The sequence below is a fragment of the Haliotis rufescens genome, unplaced genomic scaffold, assembly GCF_023055435.1.
Source record: "Haliotis rufescens isolate VD_foot unplaced genomic scaffold, xgHalRufe1.0.p SCAF_23, whole genome shotgun sequence".
In the NCBI taxonomy this organism is placed as follows: Eukaryota; Metazoa; Mollusca; class Gastropoda; order Lepetellida; family Haliotidae; genus Haliotis; species Haliotis rufescens.
In genome coordinates, this window is record NW_025963924.1 from 9,636,271 (window position 1) to 9,663,738 (window position 27,468).

General features: G+C 38.4%; 1 protein-coding gene across 4 annotated transcripts in view; it reads left to right on the plus strand.

Moving 5' to 3' along the window:
* The first annotated feature begins 452 nt into the window (after positions 1–452).
* LOC124133040 (ribitol-5-phosphate xylosyltransferase 1-like) overlaps positions 453–27,468 on the plus strand; it is a 191,106-nt gene continuing 164,090 nt past the window's right edge. For 3 of the 4 annotated variants that reach the window (XR_007222775.1, XR_007222776.1, XM_048401769.1), the window contains exon 1: positions 453–830. Coding sequence is in view for 1 of the 4 variants with exons in the window: in XM_048401769.1 (XP_048257726.1) it covers positions 674–830 (157 nt within the window). In the remaining 3 variants the exon portion in view is untranslated. The remainder of the gene's footprint in view (positions 831–27,468) is intronic. The other variant, XM_048401770.1, reaches the window with a different exon arrangement.

A 27,468-nucleotide genomic window follows, 5' to 3' on the forward strand; every position in this document is an offset into this window, starting at 1 on the left:
GACACGATCTATACAAATAATATATTTACAGAATAAAAGCAAGAAACAAATAGACTTTTATAGATTCTTTCACAATTAATAATTTCATGATTTAAGTGTTTTCTATGCACATATTCTCTTAAAGACATTAACGGTGATACCTTTGTATTAACCATTTTCATCAACGAGTGCACGTGTTGAAATAGGGAATTATCTTCATTTCAGTTTGTGTAGATAATTTATGGCTTAATGTTTACCCTTGAAAAGATTCTGAGACTGAATATTGTATGTTGTGCACCACACTGCAACCAATATATCGCCTTTTGTTTTCAGTTAATTGCTCCAGAGAAACTTTTAATTCAACACCAGCGTAAACATTGCCGACCATCTAGTCCAGCAGATGCGCGCGGAAGGAGTAAGATTGAATGTTGTCATGCAAGTAGCTTCCGGCGGATCTCGCTTCTGGTCATGTGACTTTCACGTTGTGTGTGTTTTGATGTGTAGGAGGATTGCTTCCGCCGAGTGCGACATGAACGGTCGATAGTTCGTGAGATCGGCAGAAGAAGGAAGCTTCATACACAAACTATGCCTGCCTGAGAGGTATATCATAAGTCAAGGCGCGAAATCAGCAATGTTTGAAAATCAGGGGTCTACCTGGATTCTGTGAAAGTGTTTGTGTGTACAATATGGCGTCATGAGGTTTACGTTTAGAAAGATAGCGTATGCCGTTTTGGGGCTGTATTTTTTGGTAACGTGTTACACCGGATTTGTCCTGTTTCGGCGGAGACTATATACAGCTTACACAACTAACAAGGAGCGGATTATTCTCGAAAAGATTCAGAGTTTGAGAGGTAAGACAGTTTATATTGCCTGTCAAAATCGTTGCTATTATGACTGAAATAAATTGTTTATGTGACTTTAACAGCGTTGACAGCTCGTTGCGAATGAATGAGGAGCTACCCCATGTGATGACAGTATCAAATCTAGGCAATCATGATGGAATTTCAGATTTGATCACCCTCCATGCTGTGATAATAGACGCCTCTGTTATGAAACTACCAAGACGCCGCTAAGTACAGAGTACAGGTCATTCCCATAGAGCACTGATTGCCCACCCCTCCTCCTCTTCCAGACAGTTACACGCCTCACTGATTTCCTTTGTGAATGACATTTCACGGTGTTAACTGGCCATATTATGATATAACTCAATGTGCCAGCGATCCTTTATATTACAGTGTGTGGATGCCCTCCGCGTTGATACTATAGCTACACAACGTGTTTAGCATTCAGATGTCGTAATTGTATTTGTTACAATAAGGTTGTACAGAAACGTAAACAGACACTATTCTCATTGACAGGGAAAAGACTTGTTAATCAGATGTGACATGCTCTCGTATGTGAGGCCAAATATTCATCCATGCTGTAATTGAGTTTCACATGTTTAAATTCCATAATGGTTATATATGGATGCAGTTTTTCCGCATAAATGCAGAGGAATGCAACGTAAAGGGATTGGTGTAACAAATCTTCTCTTATCTACACAGGGATGTTTTAATAGTATTTCTCTTATCAACTGCATCTTTTCGTCACATGTTTTTCTGATTCATTTGCTCTAATCAAGTAACTGGAGGTTTTGGAGAGATATTTTTCTTTGTTCCAAACAGTTAGATTAAACTATTTATCATCTGTGCTGAAGCTGTGAGAAAGATGAGTCGAGTTTAGACATAGGATCTGTGTGTAGGAGGGGACATGAATAGCATCAGAACAGTCATTTTGGCAGGATCACGGAAGATTTGTGAATCACCATGCAGTTCCTGTCTGTTTTTAGAGGGTTTATCATTACATGTCTGTTTTGAGCATACGTTTTTGAAATTATGAGGAACAGAAATTAGACAACCGCCTTTGTTGTGCCTAATGCATCAACTGGAATGATTATCTCAAGACAGAAACTAGTCAATTCCAACAAGCAGCTTCCTACTTCCAAAATACTTGACCCTTAGCAGTACAAATGCATTTCCAGGATTGCACGCTGCTTTTGAGATAAGTGTAAGAACATACAAGCAACATGGGGAAATCTCATTATGGTGAAAGATTCCTTTACTGTTTACCTGCTAATTGGTCGTAACGATTCCTTATGCTGATTGCCAACCACACATTATTAAGTAGATGTTTATTGTTTCACATGAAGAAGCGTCAACAATGTATCATATTACCTCATGTCATTTTTTCAACTTCCGTTTGGGTGTAACAATTTACAGAACTACATTTCATTTGTCCTAAGCCAATGGCAGCACATCAATGACAAGTTAAAGTGTTGATCGTTCACATGGAAATGGTGCTAAACTCTCCATGGTTATGATAGATGTAAAATAGTGATTTACCCCCCCTCCCTCATAAATACAAATGATATTTATCCCACCTATACCTAATTTGATCGTGATATCAATCACTGGATTGTCTGGTCCAGACTTGATTATTTACAGGCCGCAGTCATATAGCTGGAATATTGCTGAGTGCGGTGTTAAACTACAAACTAATCTAATTTGAAGAGACATGAGTCTCCATTCAGACCTCTTTCTTAACTCGGTGTCAGTTTCTGATCAGCGTTACACCACCACTAGGTAATCTACTGGACCTTCGAAATTGGATTAGGTGTTAAGCCTTAAATACATCAATCATTATATCGAATAAGACGTAGGATCTAAATTGTGGCAAGGAAAAGATACAAATAATGTTGTCACAGTTGTACTGTTGCCATGATGGTATCGTAATCATACAAACTGTTGCCTTTCATATCAGTGTTTGATCTATTGCATAGGGAGAGAAGTTAACCTTGGCCCTGTTTCACAAAGCAGTCTTAGCGTTAAGATGATCCTAAATCCCATATTGTAGCACTGACAGTATTAATGTACCCCACAATCTCCCCCATCCTTAGCATCCAATTCTCAGCTCAAGCAGAATATATATACTCATCCCATTCTTAAGCTCAAGCAGCATCATATATATTCCTACCATTCCTAGCTCAAGCGGCATATAAATACTCATACCATTCCTAGCTCAAGCATCATATATATATACACATACCATTCTCAGCTCAAGCAGCATCATATATATACTCATACCTGAATGTCATCATTCTCAGCTCAAGTGGCATATATATATACTCATACCATTCTCGGCTCAAGCATCCATAATATACTCATACCTTTCTCGGCTCAAGCGGCATATATATATACTCATACCATTCTCAGCTCAAGCATCCATAATATACTCATACCTTTCTCGGCTCAAGCGGCATATATATATACTCATACCATTCTCAGCTCAAGCATCCATAATATACTCATACCATTCTCAGCTCATGCAGCATCATATATATATACTCATACCATTCTTAGCTCATGCAGCATCATATATATTCATACCATTCTTAACTCCAGCGGCATATATATACTCATAACATTCTAAGACAGCTCAAGCTGCATATATATACCCATCCCATCCTCAGCTCTAGTCTGAGAATTTTAGAGACTTGAGGTTTCTTTAATACTCTAGGGTTCTGTTATGGAATTATTTGTATTTAACATGACTTTATTTCATGGACTTTAGTCTTCAATAATCTCTAAATTGTTCTGTATTCTCCTGGCCATGAGGATCATGCACAGTTGTTAAAGCATTAAGTGCGACACAAATAGTACTAATTTCCAGCACTGATTTCAATACACAGGATTGCAATAGTTAAATGCAGGCAATAGTTACAATTATTGAATGTTTTATACTGATTTTTTTGTCCAGTAGTTCCATAAGAAAAACGGGATTTCAAAAAGCACATGTTCACTGCATACTTGAGCATGCTGTGGCTTTAGGCTAAAAGCTTTTAGTGTTTTAAGTAATGGCTGCATGTGAAATGTGTGAAATTTAACACACTTGGAGCTGACTGGCTTTTTGGACAGATTTAAAAAAATGCATCTTCAGGGCTGGCTTCTCGCTTTGTGATCTAATCAAGGCAAGCTACATACTTTGTAAGATATGGATGGGACTTTGTAGAATATGTAGAGCCCTGGTCATCAACATCATTTTCCTTGTCTTCAATCATATATCTTCTCATGAAGTTATTGAAGCATTTAAATATGAACACTTTTAGTTTTGTATTGAACATATTTATTATATGAAAATATGTTGTTTTCTAAATATGAATGTTCATATTGTTTGTAAGTGAGTGGTCAGAGTTTTGTGTTGCATTGCTCCAGCCATAATAATGCTGGGGAAATATCATCTTTGTATAATTTTGAATACATCTATCAACATGTCATTATAAGAATTCTATAGTTAACTTCAATCATAAGATGTAACTGTGACATAGAAAAATGTCTATATACTTCAGACATAATGATATGTTCAAAGGAAAGTGGTTAACTCTTTACCATGAGTAGATACTGTCTGTCTGTCTGTCTGTCACACACCATTCATTGGATGAGAAGTCAACGAGAACATTCTCCCCAAGAATGCAGCACCTTCATCACTCAGGGGATGAATCTCTCAGTCCTCCATGAATCAGTTGTCGTCCTCGTAGACCCAGTATAGTCACTGTCATGATCCGAGTGTCTCCCTTATTTTGTACAGGGCCTAATTAAGGGTTAGGTTCCTGCTGTGTTAATAGCACCATACCATGGGTTTCACCAAACTTGTTGATGCCTGTGACATGTCATTTCCCTCCCCCCCCCCCCCCCCCTTATTCATCTGTCATGCTCTTTGAATTCTGATTAAATAACTGTTCAAAACTCCTTCAAACCCAGTTTGTTCATTCATGCGAACTAGAGGTCTGAAAACCAAGAAAAAATGTTCCTTATTACATGTCACAAGATAAAAGTTGAAAGTTTTCAAGTTTTCCAAGATGTTCTAAAAAGTATGAGCGCGTGCAGCTGTTGACGTCATGCATCATCTATTTTATCTGGAAGTGATGATGTTACTATTTCCAGAGCCTGGATCTCGGCAGTTGGCAAATGTTATCAGGTGTATTTTCTGCCACAGCATTAGAAGTCAAACATGCCAGGGGACCGATAAAATTTAATGACGTATGTTGAAAACTGCCTGGCGTGGAGCGTATATTATAATTCCATAGGTAATTCTATGGTTTGCTTTTAATGTGGTGTAGAGGCAGTGTGTGAAATAATTGTTCAACAGTACTTATAAGCCAGCCAGGATTGCTAAAGATTTTTTCTTGCCAATTTGGGATTTGAGTAGCCAGATATTTTCACATGACAAAATAGAAGGAGAAATCTGGTTGCAGAGAGAGAAAATTTATTCAAGTTTCAAGAATGTTAGAAGTTCAATCTGAGTCAACATCAAACAGGTTTCTGTCACTTGTAGATCTAGTGACAAGGGACCATCACAAGCACGACAAATATTTACATCACAATTCCCTGAAATTAGCCATTCAAAATCTACTGACCTCTGTAGAAGGAAATTCCTTATATTATCATGATTATAGGTCACTAGATTGAAAATTATGCTAGCTGACAGTGATAGAAATTGGCACTAGTCCTGTAGTCCTTGCCAAACTGCCCAATAGTTAAGGTATCATAAGGACTAGTAGAAATTGGCCATTTTTAAGAGTTTTGCTATATGTTATCATTATAAGGACTGGTGGACTAAATATGTTAGTTTCTACCCCTGGCTGTTCATGCTACCTAGATTTTATTTTCACTAACCAGACTGATAGACTATGAAGCCAGTAAATGGACACACAGACAGACAGTTATTATTCTACAAGTTGTTGTATTATTGTAGTACATGTACTTATTGTCTAGTATATACAGTAAACTATGTTTATAATGAACACGCTTTTAACGGAATTGGGATTATTACAAACTGTTATTTTGGTCCCGGCCATTTGCTGTATATGTACTTATATGGAAATATGGTTATAACAAACTAATATTTGTGGTTCCTTTGAGTTTGTTATAACCATTGTTTACTGTATTAATATTTCACTACAATCTTCCTCAAACATCTATAAGAGTTAAATTTTCAAGTCCTAATTGGATATTTATGCCACTGAAGAACTAAGTCAAGGGTGTGAAAAATGTAAACTAATTTTGAAGTCTTTTCTGCGGCTGTAACCGCTGACCCTCTGCCCCTGTCTTCTAACTTTCTGCAGGGCTACAGCTGAAAGTAAACTAGACTTCTATTAGCAATAGGGGCGGCCGGGTAGCCTAGTGGTTAAAGCGTTCGCTCGTCACGCCGAAGACCCGGGTTCGATTCCCGACATGGGTACAATGTGTGAAGCCCATTTCTGGTGTCCCCCGCCATGATATTGCTGGAATATTGCTAAAAGCGGCGTAAAACCATACTCACTCACTCTATTAGCAATATCAGTGTATATGTGAAAGAGTGATAAATGTTGAAAATAGTACCTGTACCTTTGTATGGGTTTGGGGCTTAGTGTGACCCAGAGGTTTTAGCTTGCATTTGTCGACAAACTTGAACTGTCACTTGTCAAACAATGTAGTGTCTGTGTCAACATTTTAACAGCATTCGTAACCTTTAAAATAATCGCCCTACTTTTTGTCCTATGTTTATGTATATGGAATAATTCAAAAACTTGTAACCTTTAAAATAATCGCCCTACATTTTGTCCTATATTTATGTATATGGAATAATTCAGACTTGTTGCAACGTGAGTCGAGTTTTGAAAGCTGTAACTATTGATGATATCACAAGAATTTTGTTCGAGGGATTCTTATCCAAAACATTTCGTCACAAAGCTGAACTGTCTGTGTAAATGACAGATGCTCTAGACGCCTTTATGAACATTATAACTCTATTTGCATATTATGGTAATTTTCCTCAGTTGCCAGTCAGTTATGTGGTCACCTGGGTGTGTTTTTTGTGTGTGTTTGTTTGTTTGTTCAACGCTGCACTCAGCAATATTCCAGCTATATGACGGCGGTCTGTAAATAATTGAGTCTGGACCAGACAATCCAGTGATTAAAATCATGAGCATCGATCCACGCAATTGAGAACGACATGCCTCAACCATGTCAGCGTGCCTGACCACCCGATCCCGTTAGTCACCTGGGTGTCTGTGTAATCTATTTACTATGTTTCCCTTGTTGGGATGCTGGGTTTGGATGGGAATACAGCAGCCCTTACTGGTCGTAAGAGGCAGCTTCATGAATCGGGTGGTCAGGCCTGGTGACTTGGTTGATGGCATGTCATTATACCCAACAGTGTGGATCATACCTCACAATATCAATCACTGGGTTGTCTGGTCCAGATTATTTATAGACTGCCGTCGCACAGATAAAATATTGCCGAGTGCAGCGTTAACAACAAACACATGCACATACACACTCTAGTTTCTGTTAACTAAAAGAGAAGTGTCCAGGGGATATTTAAGAAACGCCAGGCTCTCGTTTTAAGTTTTACACTATCTATTCATTTCTCGTCAGACTATGGAGGTTTCACCAGAGGTGGACCACTCAATTCTTCCACTGTTCCCAGACCTCTTGATGAAGAAATATGTATGGTAATATTCTAGGGAGGAGGGTATTAAGCTACTTGGCAGCCTTACAAATAGATTGGTCTCGAACATTGGTAGCAGATGTCCGTAAAGGCTCCAAAGTGTATAAACCATTACAAGGAAATTGAATATTAGCATTACAGCCTATCGGAACAGTCCCACTTGAAGGCTGTGTACTTTAAGGCATGCTGCGATATGGCGCTGATGCCTCCCTGCGTCCTCAATTAAGGAATTAATTAATCAGCCTAAATGGCCAGTAGGTTAGTTCATTGTGCTTTGAAGTTGAATTTTATCTTACGTCTGTTCAAAGAACACACTAAGAGAGTCTCATGGCTGCACACAAGCCAGTGGCTATCCTGAAGAGGCAGTTTTAACTTTAAAGGTATCTGTGTAATGTACAGGTGAACTGGTTCAGGTTTCCACTGTGTTGATGCAGCGTGCAGTTATGTGTATCGTGGAGTTAGAGTTTGGTTATCATCAGGCATGTATCTATGTGTAGGACCCCAGTCAGCAATATTCCAAGTTACTTGATGGCGGCCACAGTTAATAACTGTCTAGACCAGACACAACATTGTAAAACTTGTAACGTCATAGCACTGTAGGATGTCATCAATGGAATGTCGCGGCACTTTAGAATTTGAAGGAAATGTGTTTCAAAAGATTTGCTAAAAGATGTGGTCGCTGTCCTCATGAACATAAAGCAATTATGATGTTTTTTATAGATGAACCTTTCAACCATATGTTGTTAAAATATGTTGAAAATCTGTTAAGCATGTTTAAAGACGGTGAGTGTTTTGCCCTAATAGTTCTTCTAAAGTAAAGTGTGAATTGGGCATGGTAGTTTACAAGTGTACCGAGCACAGAATGCACACTAACCCCCTTCTTTCTTTATTTGAACAGTCAGATTCAACAACAAAGATTTAAAAAAATATATAATTCCTACGAATACAAAACTGAATATAAAAAGTTAAGTACTGTTAATACAGATCAATGGCCTTTTTATCCAGAGGTCCACAGTTCAGACATATAATATTTTACTTAAGGGATATATTTAATATTCACTCGGGACATTGATGCCTTTGCAGGGGTTAATCAAGACCTGCTCAGAGGCTGGTGTTCGGCCCAATATCTCCAGGAAGAAGCAGTAAAAATCCTCAAATTGGAATTAAAATTTTCCCACTTCATATTAATATAGTTACATCTAATGTGATGGATGGGTCGGGTTGACTTATATTTCACTGATAGCTGGACAAATAAGGAGGAAGGGTCTTTAATGCATAGTTTTACGTTATTATATGTAATTTAATATACCTGTACATTGTTAGATGTGAATTTTAGAATATAGGAACTTTTAATAAAGTCTCAATTTTAAACAAAATAACCCAGTTTGCTTGCCAAGGGCTGTTAGTAATTTGGAATCTGAGATAAATCCCTATCTTTGGTTTCATCCTGTATTTCTTCTACCGATTCCGCTTGATCATGATAATGCACACTAGTTTCAAAGATGTACATTAAAGATTTGTTAATCTGGAACCATAAATACTTTCTTTGATAATCACTTCTTTAAAAGGTAAAAAAAACGTTCATATCTGTTGTTTTAATTATTCATCTTTCCAACTATTTGAGTAACCAAATATCGTCTGTCTGTAAAAAGTAATTACACAAACTACTCGGTGCACCTGGATCAAGCCCAGCTAATGCCAGTTGACCTTCTTGCATTATTGCATAATTTAGTCCATCACGATTACGTGTGTGTGATCCAATACTTGTGAACCACAGGCAGGAGCTTGCTCTCTTGGCTGACTGTATTCATGGTGTTCTTTGTGGTGACGAGTCCCCAAATGTGGGGCATTGCAGAACAACAGTAGATCCATAATGCAGGGTTTGAAATTAACTAAAGTCTGCATGTCGGAGACTGAGTAGAATTCAGAAAGAACTTTTCTTGTGGACTACCATTTCTCTCAGTAGGTAGATGCAGGGATGGAAATTAACCAAGAAAGTCTACTAGCCTGATTAGTGATAACATAGAGCAATTCCACCCCCAAAATGTTTGAAATTCCACTGGCCCAAAGGCTTAGTACCCTTAACATTAAATTGAACTCACGTCCGGGCTTGTGGGCCAGTGACAATTTCCATTCTTGTTCATGGCAACTCTGTAGCTTATAATTTTTGTGAACTAGTGAAAATAAAAATTAGATTCTTGTCCTTATATATTCTGTACTTGGGGTCACTACAAATTAATCCATTTCCAAAGACTTTGGCCTGGGTGGTCAGCATTAGAAATTGGCACTCGTCCTGTAGTCCATGCCAAACTGCCCAGTAGTTAAGGTATCCTAAGGACTAGTAGAAATTTGCCCTTTTTAGTGGTTTTGCTACATGTTATCATTATAAGGACTAGTGGACTAAAACTGATAGATTTACGCTGGTGGTCCAGTTGTTGGTGCTGCAATTTGCTGTGTGAATTTTCAATACTGTATTTGACATAATAAGCGCCCCGATGGCATTTACTAAGATATTGGCTAGTGAACAATCCCAATGAGCACCCCTTCCGATGATCAATGTACACAAGACTTATTTAAGCGTGTATAATACGCACTCGTGTGTTATGTGCACCATTAATTATGGGCAATTGAATTCTCGAAAAATATATCTGTCGTACATAAACATTTCAGGCTGTCATCATAAACCACAAATATTTTCTTTCAAACTCTGTTTTTTTCACCAAAATAATATTCTAATAAGAGCCCTCTATTTCTCATTTTGAGAGCCCCCTGGGCGCTTATTTCGTCAAATACGGTATACTAAAGAAGATAAATGTACTGTGTTTTCAGTTTTTAGCTTGGTTACTTGTGATTTAACCACACATAGTTGAATTTGGAACACTACACGCAGTGTGAGGTTTCAAATGTTTAATTTAGCGTGGTACGTGTATCTTCATCTTGACAAATTAAACATGAACTCTTTTGGGTTGGCGAAGATTAAGTGAGTGTAGCGGCATGGAGTTTGTCCATTGTTTTGAATGGGTTGTTCATTTCAGTTCAGGAAACACTGATAATAGCCTTTAAACAAATAATAGCACTTCATGTGCTTGAACATTATTTTCTTTTATATCGGTATTCTTTACTTGTGTTATGGCAGGCATAGAATGAGCGATAGAAATTGGCACCGGTCCTATATTCCTAGCCAAACTGGTCAATAGTTAAAGTTAAGGTATCATAGGGACTAGTAGAAATTTGCCATTTTGAAGGGTTTTGCAATGTTATTATAACTGAGAATGTGTGTAGCACGGCTACTTCGTAAGCCATCATGAAGTGGGCACCCCTAAAGAAGGGTAAACAAGCCTATCAAGGTTAAGATCTACACCGCACTTGAAACACACGCGCTCAGTCAATTTCTATTGTGTTTTCTGCACAAAATGTGTTGTCACACAACCTTTGGATAGTGTATTAAATGCAGCTTTGCATTTTGTAACCTAGAATTGGACATACACATTTTTTGAAATCCTTCCGATTTGGGCTATTGTGATTTGATAATCTAATTGACCAATCAGAATCAAGCAATTCATGGTAGAATGTAATATAACTGCAACACAATTTATCAAAGTAGCGTTAAACCGAACTTACCCGCCACTTTTATTTCCATTTTGTGAATCCTTTTCATGTTGATCTTTTTTAATTTTAAACTTGTACCTAAATATAAATTTGAGTTTTCTAGTGATACATCCAAGAAATCTTGTTTTAGATTAAGGAGACACACTCTATGCCAGCAACTTTTAAGTCAACTCGTCCGAACCTGTCACTTGACATTAGATTTTAGTGTTAATGTATGGATTTTTAAGAACAAAGCTTACTAGACCAAAAGAAAGTTTATTTGACTCAGGCTACGGACTAGTAGCCAAAGTCACAGACTTGAGGCATGTATTTGTGATGAATAAGAAATCAATTTGTTGTGTCCATGTTGAACATTCTTGTCAACTTCCATCACAGTGCATTAGTATTGAGTTTATGTAGTAAATTCTTTGCTTGTTTATTGAAGTTGATCAGAACATGTGTCACTTTTTGTAGAATCGGGGACCGTGAGAATGTTGTGAAGATTTGTCAATTATGTTTCTAATTGATTAATCAGGTGTAGAAAATTGATCATTTGTAGGGCAATCGGTTGTGCTAATGTACTTGCACAGAACTGTTGGATGTAGACACGTGGTCATCAAGTTCACGACAGGTGAAGTCAATATTCATTGAATGGATGTCCGCCCAACACTGCTCATTTCCTGGGTGAGGGCAGACTTGCTCAGTACTTACTCACAGTGTAAATTGTTAGGAAAACGAGGGATTATTTCAAATTACAATTTATCTTTGGTTATCTGTTTCCTGTTTCTAATTTTCATTACACATGAAACAGTTCGTGATTTCCAAATAAGTAACGCACTCTGCGCATCCTCCAAAATAGAGCAGACCATCCAAATGAATAACACACAGTCTTCTAATACTGAGTAGACAATCTCTTGAGCAGATAATTACAGAAATATGTGAAACTATTCTGAACGATAAAAGTGAGCGATAATGAATATTTTGGGGGATATTTTTATGAAATTGTGTGCTCAGTCTTCCCTACAAAAGGGGCGGTGGGATAGCCTGTTGGTTAAAGCGTTCGCTCGTCCCGCCGAAGGTCGGGATTGATTCCCCACAATGGTACAATGTGTGAAGCCCATTTCTCGTGTCCCCTCCCGTGATATTGCTGGAATAATGCTTAAAACGGTGTAAAACCTCACTCACTCACTCACTCACTCACTCACTCACTCACTCACTTCCCTAAAAAAAAATAGCTCCCAAAATATTCATGATCCCTAACTTCTTTGTTCAGTATATATGTATTGATATATCATGAAGTGCAGTAGGTCACTTAAACCACTAGACCATAGTCATAGTCGAGTATACCAGTGAAGATTCCGGGGTAGAATAGGTCTTCAGATCCCCATACTTGCTGTAAAAGGCGACTTATATGCTTGTCGTAAAAGGCGAATAACGGGATCGGGTGGTCAGGCTCGCTGACTTTGTTGATGCATGTAATCAATCCCTATTGTGCGGATCGATGCTCATGATGTCAATCACTGGATTGTCTGGTACAGACTCAATTATTTTACAGACCGCCATCACATAGCACGAATATTGCTGAGTGCGACATTCAACAAGAAACAAACAAACATAGTCGAGTAAAATTTGTTTTGGTATTGTAAGCTTTGCTAATATTTAGCCCATGCCTGAACACTAAACGTCTGCTGAAGATAATGTCAAGTGTCGAAGATAATGTCAAGTGTCCGGTTCAGGCTCAACTGTTTGTGGCACAGACTGGAAGTGTATCATATTCCTGCATCAGACATCAAGATACATTAACATGTCTATTTGGTCATGGCAGTGTTCCTGTTTACCGGTAATTACCAGTTTTTTACCAGTAAAATTAGGCTTGGACTGGTAATTCATGTGCCTGCCAGTCCCTGTGGACGGGCAAATAAGGTACTTATAAATCTTTGTTGTTGAACAAAACAACGGTGATATTCATTTAAGTACATTTTTCGAAAAAGGTCAGCTTGTCTGTTACCATCAGGGTTTCCCCTTGTCTATTTCTAGGTTAAGTATCCAGTTGTAGCGACTTTTTCTCGAAATGTTACAAAATAAAGAGAAAATTGTGACTGAAGTTTGTGTGAATGACGTATAGATCTAACTAAGTTACTTTAGAGAAGCCGTCTTTGCACTGAACATGAAGTTGAATGAATTAAAACCAAATAATTTTCATACGCTTTTTCATTTGTTGAAAGTTGGGACTTGCAAAATTTAGGGGGGACTGGTAATTTTTAGAGTCCACAAGGACTGGCAGTTTCCAAAGCCAGCGGGGACACTGCATGATATGCAGGAAAGTGTCATCCCACAACGTGCTCAGTCAGAGTCACCACTGATTTACCAGTAGGGGAAATGACGTGTATGTGAGACAGGTCCCTGCTACACTTACATGTGACTGCCTGAGAATTGGTCACTTTTTTGCATGACTGCTTGTCGATGGACCACAAATTTCTGCAACATCTCGAAAAGTGTGATTTATCAAACAAATAAATAGTCAAGACAATTTATTCAGTATAGCGGCCAATGGCCCAAAATACAGATGAAGAAGTTACATTTCTCAGTACAGTATTACAATATATGAATAGGAGAAAGTACTTAGGGGTGCTATTAGTCTGTCTTACAGACCCTGATGCAAATATATCAAATACCACCCATGCAAGTCTATAATGTTTGGCAAGTCTAGATCATACGGTACTTCAGTGAGTCTCTGGGCTCCTTTTTATTATATTTATATTAAGATACTGTTGTTTTTTTGTACAATATGTTCATTTCAGAGACAAGATGTTAGTCTAGGGTACAATTAATAGTTTTCTTTGTATGAGGTTGCCAAAAACATGCACAGAGGGACGGTCGGGTAGCCTAATCTGGTTAAAGCGTTCGTTCGTCACGCCAAAGACCCGGGTTCAATTCCCGATATGGGTACAATGTGTGAAGCCTCCGCCGTGATATTGCTGGAATATTGCTCACTCACATGCACAGAAAAATAGAATAGAATAAAATAAACAGAATTGAAACAGTGTTCAATGCAGTATTAAACCCAACTCACTCACTCACTCAACTAACGCACCCAACTCACTCAAACTCACTCAAACTCACGGTGTCTATACAGTAGTGGTGTCTGAGCTGGCTGTATGCAAGAATGTGTGTTTAGATAATATGATTAATGGAGACCTAGTTGACAGTGCTGACTTCTCTTGGTGACGGCTTTGTTCTGCTAGTTGTCCTTTTAGCTGAGGACTTTCGGCATCGTGTGATTTCTCACCATCTGGAGCAAGGACACGATGTAGTGTCTTCACACTGATACAGTTGAAGCAGCTGCAGAGCATTGATCAGCGCAATTTGAGCAACCTGAAACATGCATCAATAATAAATTGAATTTTATTTGTATGAAGATCGTTATAAATCACGGGTATGGATATAAACCTGTCGATCAAGTCACCTGTGAGTAAGGAGTATCATAGAAATGTTGACAGTGCGTATTGTGTATATGTCAAGATATTTCAGTCACGTCGATAAGTTGAATTTTCAAGCCAAAGTTGTAGCTGTTAGAAATGAAGGAAAGTCATTGAGGTCTTCTACTTGAGAACTTTTATCTGGTGACCTTCTAAATCTGTAGTTTTTTGTATTGCTGTTATGACCAAGTCGTGTTATTACTGTTATGGTATGTGAGGTAAAATTTTATTTTTGCTTCTGCTATATTTCGGTTTTGAAATTAAGAATAAAAGGGGTGCTTGTCATAACGCCTATGTTAAAAGTTAAAGATTTGGAGTCGCTAGATATGAATAAGAGAAAAAAAACTTAAATGACCCCAGTTATTTTAAAACTCTGATATAGCTAAGTTGTGAAAATAGAATGGTTTTTAACATGGCCACAATGCCAGCATTCTTGAAATCTTGAATTAGCTTGTTCTTCCTACCTATCATAATGGCTTAATGTTTAATGATAGTGAAATTGCGTGGACTGATCCCAGCAATGGCACTGATAAATACTGCTCAAATTTCCAATTTGTATCTAGGTATGGCAACAGTATTGGAGATGCCCTTTTTGTTCAGTAGACATTTGTGACACCATGGAAGGCTGCCTGACTTCCCCCCGCGGGTAGGTACAAAAGTACAAAAAACATGATTAGATTAAAAATAGGGGGAACACATATTTTTTTTATGGGGGTGTCTCATTTGACATCTGTTCATGGCTGAAGAAATAAACGTATTTAAGAGACTTATATTCCTTGTGATGTTATGTGCTGGAAACATTCCAAATATAAGTCATTTTTGCAGTCCCTACGTGCCAATATCAGATGCTATTCATTTTCTTTCATTTATATTTTTTCTTTAAAAACTCTGAGACTCTCTGAAGCTGAAACTTTGGAAGGATGATGTCTGCTGTTTGGTCATTAATACCTGCTTTGAGGTATTGGGTCCATTGAAAATGATATGTTAGCCTGTTGCAATATGCTGTCATGGAAAAGATGTTTTGAAAGTACGCTTGCTTTAATGGTTATTTAGATTTATTTAGAATTTGATTTTGGATGTTGCAAAAGAGGAGAAAAATAAATCAGGTGAGCTCCAGACCCTCACCACTGTATTGCGTTTTGTTTGATCATCATCAAGTTTGTTACATGATTGATTAGGAATTTATGTCAGTAGCCTTCAATGGGTAACATCAAAGAACTAGTAATTTGTTCCCGTGGCGTACCGTGGGATGAAATTAACTTGATATATACACCTCGCGGAATATTGGCATGGTCTTCCAGAACGCAGTATTGTGACCAGGGTAATCTCTCAGGGTGGAGTTAGCGTGTGTAATAATCTGTACAGGGTAATCTTTCAGGGTGGAGTTAGTCTGTGTAATAATCTGTACAGGGTCATCTTTCAGGGTGGGGTTAGTCTGTGTAATAATCTGTACAGGGTAATCTTTCAGGGTGGGGTTAGTCTGTGTAATAATCTGTACAGGGTAATCTTTCAGGGTGGGGTTAGTCTGTGTAAAAATCTGTACAGGGTAATCTTTCAGGGTGGAGTTAGTCTGTGTAATAATCTGTACAGGGTAATCTTTCAGGGTGGGGTTAGTCTGTGTAATAATATGTACAGGGTCATCTTTCAGGGTGGGGTTAGTCTGTGTAATAATCTGTACAGGGTCATCTTTCAGGGTGGGGTTAGTCTGTGTAATAATCTGTACAGGGTATTCTTTCAGGGTGGGGTTAGTCTGTGTAATAATCTGTACAGGGTAATCTTTCAGGGTGGGGTTAGTCTGTGTAATAATATGTACAGGGTAATCTTTCAGGGTGGTGTTAGTCTGTGTAATAATCTGTACAAGGTAATCTTTCAGGTTGGAGTTAGTCTGTGTAATATTAAAACCAGGATATTCTTTGTTTGATATGTACTTGGCAAACTTTTTTCAATAAGAATGATAACACTTGATCCTCAGTTTACTCTGTGAAGTGTGGGAAGAAATGTAATAACTCTTATTGACAATGTTTGAAATGAGTTATGTCATGTGAAGCATTATGAGAATAATATCGTGACGGGATAAATAAAATCTGCAGGCACATGGAAGAAGAAAAAGTGTTGGAGCATGGATTTAATCGTGGCTCTCCACCAGAACAAGTGAATCCAGTAGAGAATTCCTTCACAAGACTGACATGTTTTCATATAATTTTTGTTATGTGGGGTTATTGCCATTAACTTCTTATCACGACAACTGGAATGTTGACATGAAGAGCTGAAGAAAGCACACTGACAAATCGTACTGTGTTTTATCATGAATAATCTGTTGGCTTACACAGCTCTTTCATCCATCTGATACCTCTGTATCGGGACCAAGAAGCCCCTCTGAGAGAGGCTGTCTAGGGTAGTTAGGGAGTCAAGCATTGTATGGCTTATTGAAAGAGGGTTAGGATGAAACAAATATATTCATGGTGGTAAGAGAGGTTTAAAAAAAGTAGTTCTCTCCTGAAGTGGCTTGTTAGAGATAAAAAGGGGTCCTGGTATCTTCAAGGTTTTGGGCTGTGGTGTTTGAATCTAAGGGACTTTCAAAATAATTATTTATTTTTGTTCATTTTTTATTTTAATCACAATAAAACCTTAGGGAAGAGTGATAAGACAGGGCGACATTGAGGGGGACTATTGTTGCAGGTTGGGTAGATAGTGAGAGGGGTGGTTGCTCGGTTGTACCCTGATTTGTTCATGGGTAGAGGGGGAGGGAAAGAGGTGTGGCAGTGATTTATCATGACCTGCCCAGAGGCCATTTGGACTCAAGTCTGCAGTAAACATCACTACAGATTCACAAATTGGAATAATTAAATGGCAATACATAAATGAACGTAGTGTTAATGATACAATGTTAAAATATCGCTGAAATAGAAATGAGAACTTTCATAAAACTTCTAATTTGAACAAGATAATTATTTTTCCCAATAAGGGCACCTTGTTTGGAATCCTAGATTACTCCTGGATGCATAGCCACAGGAGTAAGTAGAACCATGTATTACTCATTTCTCAAAGGTATCTTTTAGACTGTGAGAGAAACACCAACCTGTATGTGAAAGAAACATTTAAAGCCAGACGAGACATTAAGAGACTGCCAATGTTTATAATCACATGATAATGTCTGTTCAACCAATGATAATGGGATATTCTATCCGAGGATCAAGTGCATGAGAAGATGGATTTAGCAGCTCAGTGACTGTTCACACTGACTCTCCTATTTGTAAACGTGGAGAGTTCAAGGGTGCAAGATACTCATGTAATGGTATTCTGGTATGAAAGTAAAGCCCCATCACCTAGCATGTTTCGTCATCGCCATGCTGCTCTTTTGTGACACTGACCACCTATCAGGGTGTTGCCTGACAACTTTGTCAACTCGGCAATTTCATGCCAAGCTCGTCATACTCCCTGCACTTGATGGTCTGGCGTGGATGATATGCCTTGCTGCCTTATTGTGCATAATATGTGTGCTCACTACAGGAGCAGAATCTGGCTGTCGATCCAGCAGTGCATTTTCCCTCACTGTGCTGTCAATGTATGGTGAAATCTGATGAATCAGCTGAATTTTTAAAAGAACATTTAAATTAATCTAACATAAAGTTCTTCTTAATTAAATCTTCTGCATCAAGTGGTTGTAGTGCAGCTTTATTAAATTATAAATGAGGTGAGTATTTCCTGTCTTGAAAGAACTGTTGAAGGGGTAATAAAATATAGTTCTGTACTTGCTGACCCTTCTTGCTGACCTTTTGCTGACCTAATTATTTTAAACCACTTCAAATCAAGGAATTAATGCCGTCTTTTTTCACATAAATATCTTTTGTGATGAACATTATCATATGGAAGAAATATCATTTAACAGTGTTTGACACTGACCACAATTTGTCAGATCGGGATCGGGTGGTCAGGCTCGCTGACTTGGTTGATGCATGTCATCGTATCCCAATTGCATGGATCGATGCTCATGATATCAATCACTTGATTGTCTGGTCCAGACTCGATTATTTACAAACCGCCATCATATAGCTGGGATATTGCTGAGTGCAGCATTAAACAACAAACCAAACCAAACACTTCATTGTATCACCTAGTATGACAAGTTTGTTTATTTGTTTGTTGTTTAATGCCTCACTCAGTAATATTCCAGCTATATGACAGCGGTTTGTAAATAATCAAGTACGGACCAGACAATCCAGTGATTAACATCATGAGCATTGATCCATGCATTTGGGATACGATAACTTGTGATGCTTCAACCAAGTCAGCGAGCCTGACCACCCAATCCAGTATGACAAGTAATTGTATCACGCCGCAAAATTACTGACACCATTGCAAGCTGTTTTGGTGTCAGTAATGAGATCATGCTTAAAAGACATCGAGAAGAGAACGATTGACATTGATTGAATTGTGGGAAGGTGATTATTGAGGTAACAGATCACACCACCGTTAACCTTTTGGTTGTGTTCTATGTTGAGGCAGTTTTGATCCTGACATATTTCTGCTGATGAGGTGATGTGTTCCTTGTTGGGCCTCTGAAGTTGATCTTGTTTGACCTTATCAAAGTCAAATAGGAGGCTTCTTTGGGTAAGAGGCAATACTTGACATTTCCACACTTAGGTTGGCTGGTGTTGTCACCTTGTGATCTCCAGTATGAGGCATAAGGTATCTTCAATCAAAAGAAACCTGACATTCAGATAAAATCTTGTGGCATTAATGGGTCTATTTTAGCACCCACAAGGACCTCGACATTCTTCTTCAAATGTTTGTCCACATGCTATTAAAACTGGTAGCTTGAGGTATGTCAGTGTAGCAAAATATGTTGTCATACTTTATATTTTTCTTTGGACAAGAGGAGCATTTATGCCCTGTGCAAAATTCACTGTGCAGAGTTGTGTCCCTTTGCAGTGCCAGGATCTGCCATATACAGGTTCCAATTCTGGAGTAACTGTGAAATGATGTGCTTGTCAATAAAGTTATAACAAGAGGGTTGCTGTTAGAAAGTATAGCACCATCTTGTTTATATCTGGTCTTCATTATTGCGGGGGCACGGGTGGCCCAGTGGCCTAAGGCACCGCGATCGCTGTGCAGAGTTGCGTCCCTTAGGCACGCCAGAAACCTATGATTGTGGGTTCGAATCCCGGTTCGCCCCGATTATGTTTCTAGATTTGTCAGCACCATACCCGTGCTCGTGGGTTTCACCGAAGTGGTAAACGTCTGAGACCTGCATCACTTCAGGCTTTCCTCCCACATTAAGCTGACACGCCGTGATATGACTGGAATACTGTTAAAAGCGGCGTTTAACCCAACTCACTCACTCACTTCATTATTGCAGCCCGCCGAGGTTAAAACACAAACTTCATCCACATGTTCCCTATGTGCTGCGCATCTTTCGTTTAGCTTTCCTCATAATGACCTTATAATTTCACCTTGAGACTGTACCTAGGCAACTGAGGGAAATCAGATTGGGCTTTTTCATGAGAGTTATGCTTCTAATTATTGTTTTTGTAAGAAGAAATTAGCTTTGCCACTGATGGTTGCTTGATGTTATTGCAAGCTACTAAGGGAGAGCAGCTAGTTTGAGGTGCTCAGTCAGAAAATATTTGAACTTAATCAACTGACCCAGATAGTCAGAAATCAATTTCTGATATCAACCGCAACATGATGAAGAGATTTTTATCCTTAATTACAAAGTTGAGCCTGCATTTTCCCATGATACCTAAGTATTCTTATTTGGATAGCACACACTGGTTTGGGGGAAGTGGGTGAAGTTTGCACCAGTTTCAGCAGAGTTTCAGCAATATCGTGGTTGTACACCAAGAATGGGCTTCAGACTTTGCGCTTCAGATTTTGTCAAACCTGGACATGGATCATCTTTGATTTCAAACTAAATGCCCTTAGCAGACAAATAGGGAGAAATAATTATTTATTTCAAAAATTATAATCTCTTAAGTTTATATTTTCTAATAATTCAGAGGTATGTTAACTTTGCATGAAGTGCAATGTTTTGCTCCTATTGTCAGTTAAATACACGTTCTCTCTACAACATTTACAAAGCCTTAGATATTCAGTTTTGAATATTTTAGCAAGAGTCTGAAAATGTTTGGCTCCTGTTCGGGAATTATTACTGATATTTGCTGCAGACTTGGAATATTAGCTTCCGAGCAGGTTTAGATGTCAGACCACCCGCTGATGATTGTTGAAGTTTGTCAGCTACTTTTTAATTGCTGAGTTTGATGGAGTTTGTCTATCTGAATTTACAAGCTGAGACTGTGAAAGATGATCACTATGGATACGTGGTATCAGTAAGCTGATCCTGATTGCTGTGCTTGCTGCTGCTCTTAATCTCCCCCATCGCTCTTCTTGGCAGATCCAGGTTACATAACCCCTGCTGAGAGACAGCATCCCCCCGAATGATGAATTGTTTCAAAATGGCAAAGGACAAACTACTATAGTACCATTTTATTAATTGAGCCTCCAAAAGACTGAAAACCCTAGTCATTGACATGGTCAAACTACACACCTTTAGTGAGTTTTCCACAATGTTTAGCCTTCATATTCTCACACAGTGGCCTTTATAACATATGTTTGGACCTTTTGGGAGGTCGTCCACCACTAGGGTTCCTTCAGAATCCAAGAAAACTAAAGCTATCACCTTGCCAGCTGATGGAGCACATTTTGCTTTTTTGGGATGAGGAGACAAAGTCCCTGGGTGGTCATCATGTCCAAGTCCTGGGTGGTCATTGTGTCCAAGTCCCTGGATAGTCATCGTGTCCAAGTCCCTGGGTGGTCATCATGTCCAAGTCCCTGGGTGGTCATCATGTCCAAGTCCCTGTGTGGTCATCTTATCCAAGTTCCTGGGTCACAGGTCCTCGTGTCAACATGTTGAAGACAATGTATGAAAACGTGGCATAAAATCCAAATCAGTCCGTTTCTCTGGCAAATCTGCTGTGTCATCACCCCCAAATGATAAGAAATGTTATTTATGAAATGAGTAAGTAGGTATTATTTTTCATGCAGCTCTTAGCAATAATCAACCCACATCATGGGGGAAACACAAGAAATTGGCTTTGCACATCCTACCCATATGGGGTACAGTCAGCTTACACAACACAAACATGGCCAACTACTTCCAACAACTTCACTTACTTCATCAGTCACTGAAATTGTTTTCCTTTTTATATTTCCTGAACATTTCAAACTTAAAATACTGGCGCCAAATACTGATGTTGCTTAGGCTTTCAGATTTCATTTTGAGGTAGTCAGCCTGCCTGGGATAAGTCAGTTCTGTAAATATCAATTGTTTTTACATTTTTCAATTACAAATTACATCCTTTTACAGATGTATGGAGACAATTTTTAATTTTTGAATCTGGATCGTTGGATGTGTGATAATTCCCTCTTGATGAATTATGGTCCAGCCCTGGAATGAAGACAAACTCAATGGGTGTTTTTGAAATCCAATTTTCTCTTCAGATATAAAAATCAAAGTTTTGATTACAGTTTTCTTCTCTGGGTTTCTTATTTGTATTGAAACCCCCAACTATGTTTGATTATGTCTTTTTCTCATATTGAAAATATTTCAGCATTGATTACTCAATGTTCACCACATTGTTTGATACACCAGGTTATATGCGTTATAGGGCTGGCTAAAAAGATTGATAATCGGAATTATGGTCGATGGGAAGAAATATTAATGATTAGCGATATGAAAATTGTGTCATCGATAATATCTTACATAAACAGCTGTGATGAAATAAAGTTTAAATTTACAGAAAGAGACTTGTTATTGTCAATCCTTTCAACTGCCAAAGACGGAAAGCAACTGTTTCTGTCACAACGTGAATGTCCACAGAGTAATCCATTGGTCACCACTCACCAGTGGCATATTTGCATATATTTGCTCAAAGTTATTTCTCTGATATTTATTGATAATTGATCGATATTTAGTTATCGATTATCAATCTCCACAATCTGTATCGATAGCAAGCCCTAACATGTTATATGAGATGGTGAAACAGACCACTGTGAGATTGTCACACTTCAGAGGGTGGTATCCTCATCTCTTGCCACCATGTTGGTCCCTTCTTTCACAGTGGTCTAGTGGACAGTGCTATTGCCTGTTGAGGGGAAGGTCAGGGTTTGATCCAAATGCGTTATACCAACAGACGTTTTAAGATGGTACCTGATACCGACATTAAGGGGATAAAACAAGGACTGGTTGGCTTGGAGTCTGTATACATGAGTTGGGTACCCCTGACATACTGTGGCATGGTATCACTGTGTTTCGTCCGGATTAGTACAAGCAGCCACACGCACACATATATCTACACACATGCAGACATGTTACTGTGTCAGTGCAATTATCCTGGAAGGGGACATTAAAACCCTTTTCATGTCACCTCAACTCCTCACACCAGACCAGACCAGACTGCCTCTGTGGTCTAGTGGTACCCTGAACGTCAGCCCGGAGAGCAGAAGGTCCCGGGTTCGATCCCCGGCCGCATCATACCAAAAGATGTTAAAAGATGGTACTTGTTGTTACCCTGTCTGGCGCTCGGCATTAAAGGGCTAAAACAAGGACTGGTCGGCTCGGAGTAAATATACTGTGTCTGAGTGGGGTATTCATGTTAAACTGCGGCATGGTGTCTCAGTGGGCTAGCTCTATAAACTCGGCATCAGTCTGGACTAGTACAAGGAGCCACGCACGCATGCAAGCACGTCACTATATAAGTGCAATTATCTTGAATGTAACGTTAAACCCCATTTCACCTCACCTTACACCTCACCTCCTCCTAACACCTCACCTCCTCCTAACACCTCACCTTCTCCTAACACCTCACCTCCTCCTAACACCTCACCTCCTCCTAACACCTCACCTCCTTACACCTCACCCCCTGTGATTAATGCTGAGTTTAAGTCCCCCGGTACTGTGCTTGGAGCCCATTTTTGTTGTCCTTTTCATGATGATATGGTAATGTCAGTAAAAAACCACTCACTCACTCGTGTTTGAAGTCAAGTATGTATCAGTCAGTTTTATCGTATATCATGACATTGATGTATCAACAAATTATTAATGCGGATACTGTGTTGATACAAATTTGTGAATATGGGTACTAAATTAATCACCCATTGCCACGGCAACATTTACAGATGAGATTACCATGGTAATGATGATCAAAAAGAAATTCAATTTCAAACACGTAATGGATCAGTCTAGTTCATATTTAACATTAAGTTCTTTAATTGCAGGAGAGATAGGAATTATTTATTGATACACAAGTACTTTTGTTATTACTTGACATGTTTGAGTCAGTATAACAATACCAAACTTTCCAATCAGTGATACCCTACCTTGTCACAGCCCGAATGTTGGGATATATAGGTATCCAAAATAGAGAGTTGAAACTAGGGCTGGGACGAGTCCAAATTTACTACCCGGGTACCCACCCCACTATTACGCGACCCTACCCGGGTACCTGCTGTTGGTCTCAAGAGATAGGTGCAAATATCCATTTGGGCATAGTTTGATCGTAGCCCTGGCAAAGTGTATATGGATACTCAAATAAAACGATCTGGTCATGCAAACACTGAAGTTGACTGAAGTTTTATCTCCATTCAAACATATAAAGTCAGAAGGAATGTGTGCATAGTCAGAAAGAAAGGCGAATATTAGTCACATATAGTGCAACCATGGAAGTTCTAGATAATTTTGCTGTTAAACAACATATCACGTGACTAACCACGGGTCCGGGTAGTACTGTGGGGACCTGGGCCCAACTCAGGAATCACCCGACCCCAGTACCCGAATTACCCGTCCCAGCCCTAGTTGAAACCCATGTAAGAAAAGCAGAAAGCTTCAAAGATCCCAAAACTTACCTTCATTATAAGAACTGCTCACTTACATATCAATAAAATGCAACATATTTCACTACATTTTTCACTATGATCTCTCTGTTAAACAGCAGTATTGTGTTGACACTGCCCTGTGAGCCGACATAGTGACTCAAACTAATCAACAGTGATTTTCGATCCCTGTAAATTGGACTCATGTTAAATTCTGTTTCCCATGACCTCGTAATGCAGATACCATGGCTGAATAAACCTGGCCTTGATTCTAATTGCTTCTAATTGTCATAGCTTGTTCAGATCAGGTCGAGGAACATACCTCAACGTCATTATCATTTTGAATAAACACAATAAATAATTCAATCAAAAGAACACCTCCAGCTTAGATTGTGAAAAGTTCAACTGGTATTGATCGAAGCTGATGAGGGCAGGATGTTACACTGCAATTGAAATGAAAAGAATGAATGTCACGCTCAACAAGGCTTTGTAATTAATCTATCAATAAAATCCTGTTTTGATAATTATTATGCATAAATGGATTTTGCTATTCATTTGCATGAAGCAAAAGCGATAATATTTCAGAATGTTCCTATTAATATATCACCATTAATGATGGTGATTAGATGGTAACAGGAATGAGGTATGACTTAAACAGACACTTCAAGTATGATTTTGTACAATAGTACTGTTCAATGAGTTAGTCAATACACATTAGCTTGAATAGTGATTAGGTAATGGAGAATATGTCGTGAAAAATATCTTGTATAGTTTCAAAATGGGTTTTATTATGAATTAGAATGTTGTTTTATTTGTTTTAACTTGGAGATGCATGAACATAAACCCGGTGAACTCCCAATAATAGCAATATTTCATCTGGCAAAATATAATGCAAAGTGCGCTAGCAACACGTCCATAGAAAATCAATGTATGTTCTTGGTTACAAAATATCAAACCCATAAATATCTCTTATAATGTGACATGAAACAGATTATTAGTGTTTATATAGACAGCTAAACACTTGCACTTCAAAGTTGAAAGGCAAAAAAAATGGATTTTCTAGTTGTTCAGTAGGTGCCTTGTTTTGGGGCAGTAAAAGGCTCGATATTTGTTGGCTCGATACTTAAAGGATGAGTGGGTTCAGACTGGTTCAGTCTTAACACGAGATGTGTGCATAGTGTGTTTATATGCAATATACATAATTGAGGCATTATTTTCATTGTAGTGCAGTTACAATTGTTAAATGTCTATGTGTAACCCATCAAAGTGTCGTAAACATTTATTAGTTATTATGTCATTGTAGTGCACTTATGACTGTTGAATGTCTATGTGTAACCCATCAAAGTGCAATATACATTTATGAGGTACTATGTCATTGTAGTGCAGTGATGTATGTTAAATGTCCCATCAAAGTGAAATACAGGGACTGAGTTATCTGATATTGGATAGGATTATCAGTAATTATGATCTTCCTGTTCTGGTAACATATTTTATGTATGTATAACATGGAGTGATATGTTCATGTTAGCGTAGTATGTTTTGAATATTAAAACATGCTTATGTTCTTGTTAGCGTGACATTTGTCATGTAAAAGTCAAATATTCCAGGAAAAGTTAAATGTTTTTTCAGTGCTCCTTAGGGGTGACTATTGGGGTGATTATCTCTGTTGCAATAGTATTGCGATAGTTGTTGACTATCAAAATAGTATTGCGATAGTGTTAAGCCAACTGTAAGGCTTGATGATTATATTAATGAATGTAATAGAAATAAATAAAATTTTACTGACAGTGTCAAAGTAAGCCATTATTTCTCCATTTGCTGCTCAAACCAAAGTGAATTAACTCTTATCTGAAGTTGTCGTAATCCTTGCTTTAATCAACTCAAGGCAGATTTGAAATTTAGCTGTCAAAAACTGAGTTTTCTGATGCGTAATTTAATTTATGCTTTATTTAAAACTAATTGCATCTATTGAAACTATTGATTGTTAACCATACTATTGACAATGTTATTGGTATTTTTAAATTCCCATCTTAAGTGGTAAACGTCTGAGACCTGCATCACTTTGGACTTTCCTCCCACATTAAGCTGACATAACTGGAATATTGTTCAAAATGGAGTTAAACCAAACTCACTCACTCACCCCAGATTGGGTTGAAATGAAAGAAGCTGTGTGATTGGGTCAGACAGTGTTTCAAGTTAAGGAGCCAGGTACTGGATCTTATATCTTTTCTGGATTTGTGTTTCAGGATGGGTATCCATTATTTTTAATTGTTAATATGGGGTAATATGATCAGAACCTCTTCATGTTAGCTCTAAATTTCAGACACTGTGTATTGACACTATTGTATCTTTCGTGGTCACAATTATAGTGCGATTATTAAAGTGGAGATCCCAGGCTGCCCAAGTTATGATAAGTCAGACATGCTGGATCCTTTGAAGCATATCCCCAACAAGACAATCTGATACAGTATCCCGGCACTGCAAGTATTTCACTTGTGCTTGAACAACCCTTGCAGATATTTTGAATAATTTTCCTTTTAGCAACCGACCCCAGGATTTGTGGACTTGTTTGTCATCAGTTGTGTCTCGTTCCGAGCTTGAGATAAAATTACAACTGAAGACGCTCACATCTCCTGCAACCCAGACTTATATGTTGAGTAGCTAGACTATTTCAATATTTATTCTATTTAGCTGAGATGATATCTTGAACAGAACATGTCTGAGTGTCACATTTCCGCAAACATCCATAAATTACACCCTGCTTGATAGTGAGTAGGGTATCATTACACCTGCATCAAGTGAGGACTGTGCTTATCGTCAGTCTACCTTGGGGACCTATAGATTCCTGACTGGTTGAAGCCATTAACATACAATAACATGTCTCTCCTCCTGTTGTGTTCTGGGATCATCTGTCCTCCCTGTCCTCTTCATGTCCTCATGTAATGCTGTCACTTGCTAATGCATGCTGGGAAACCTGTCCCGATCACATAAAACGAGACTTTTCAATTTGGTGTAAATTTGAAAA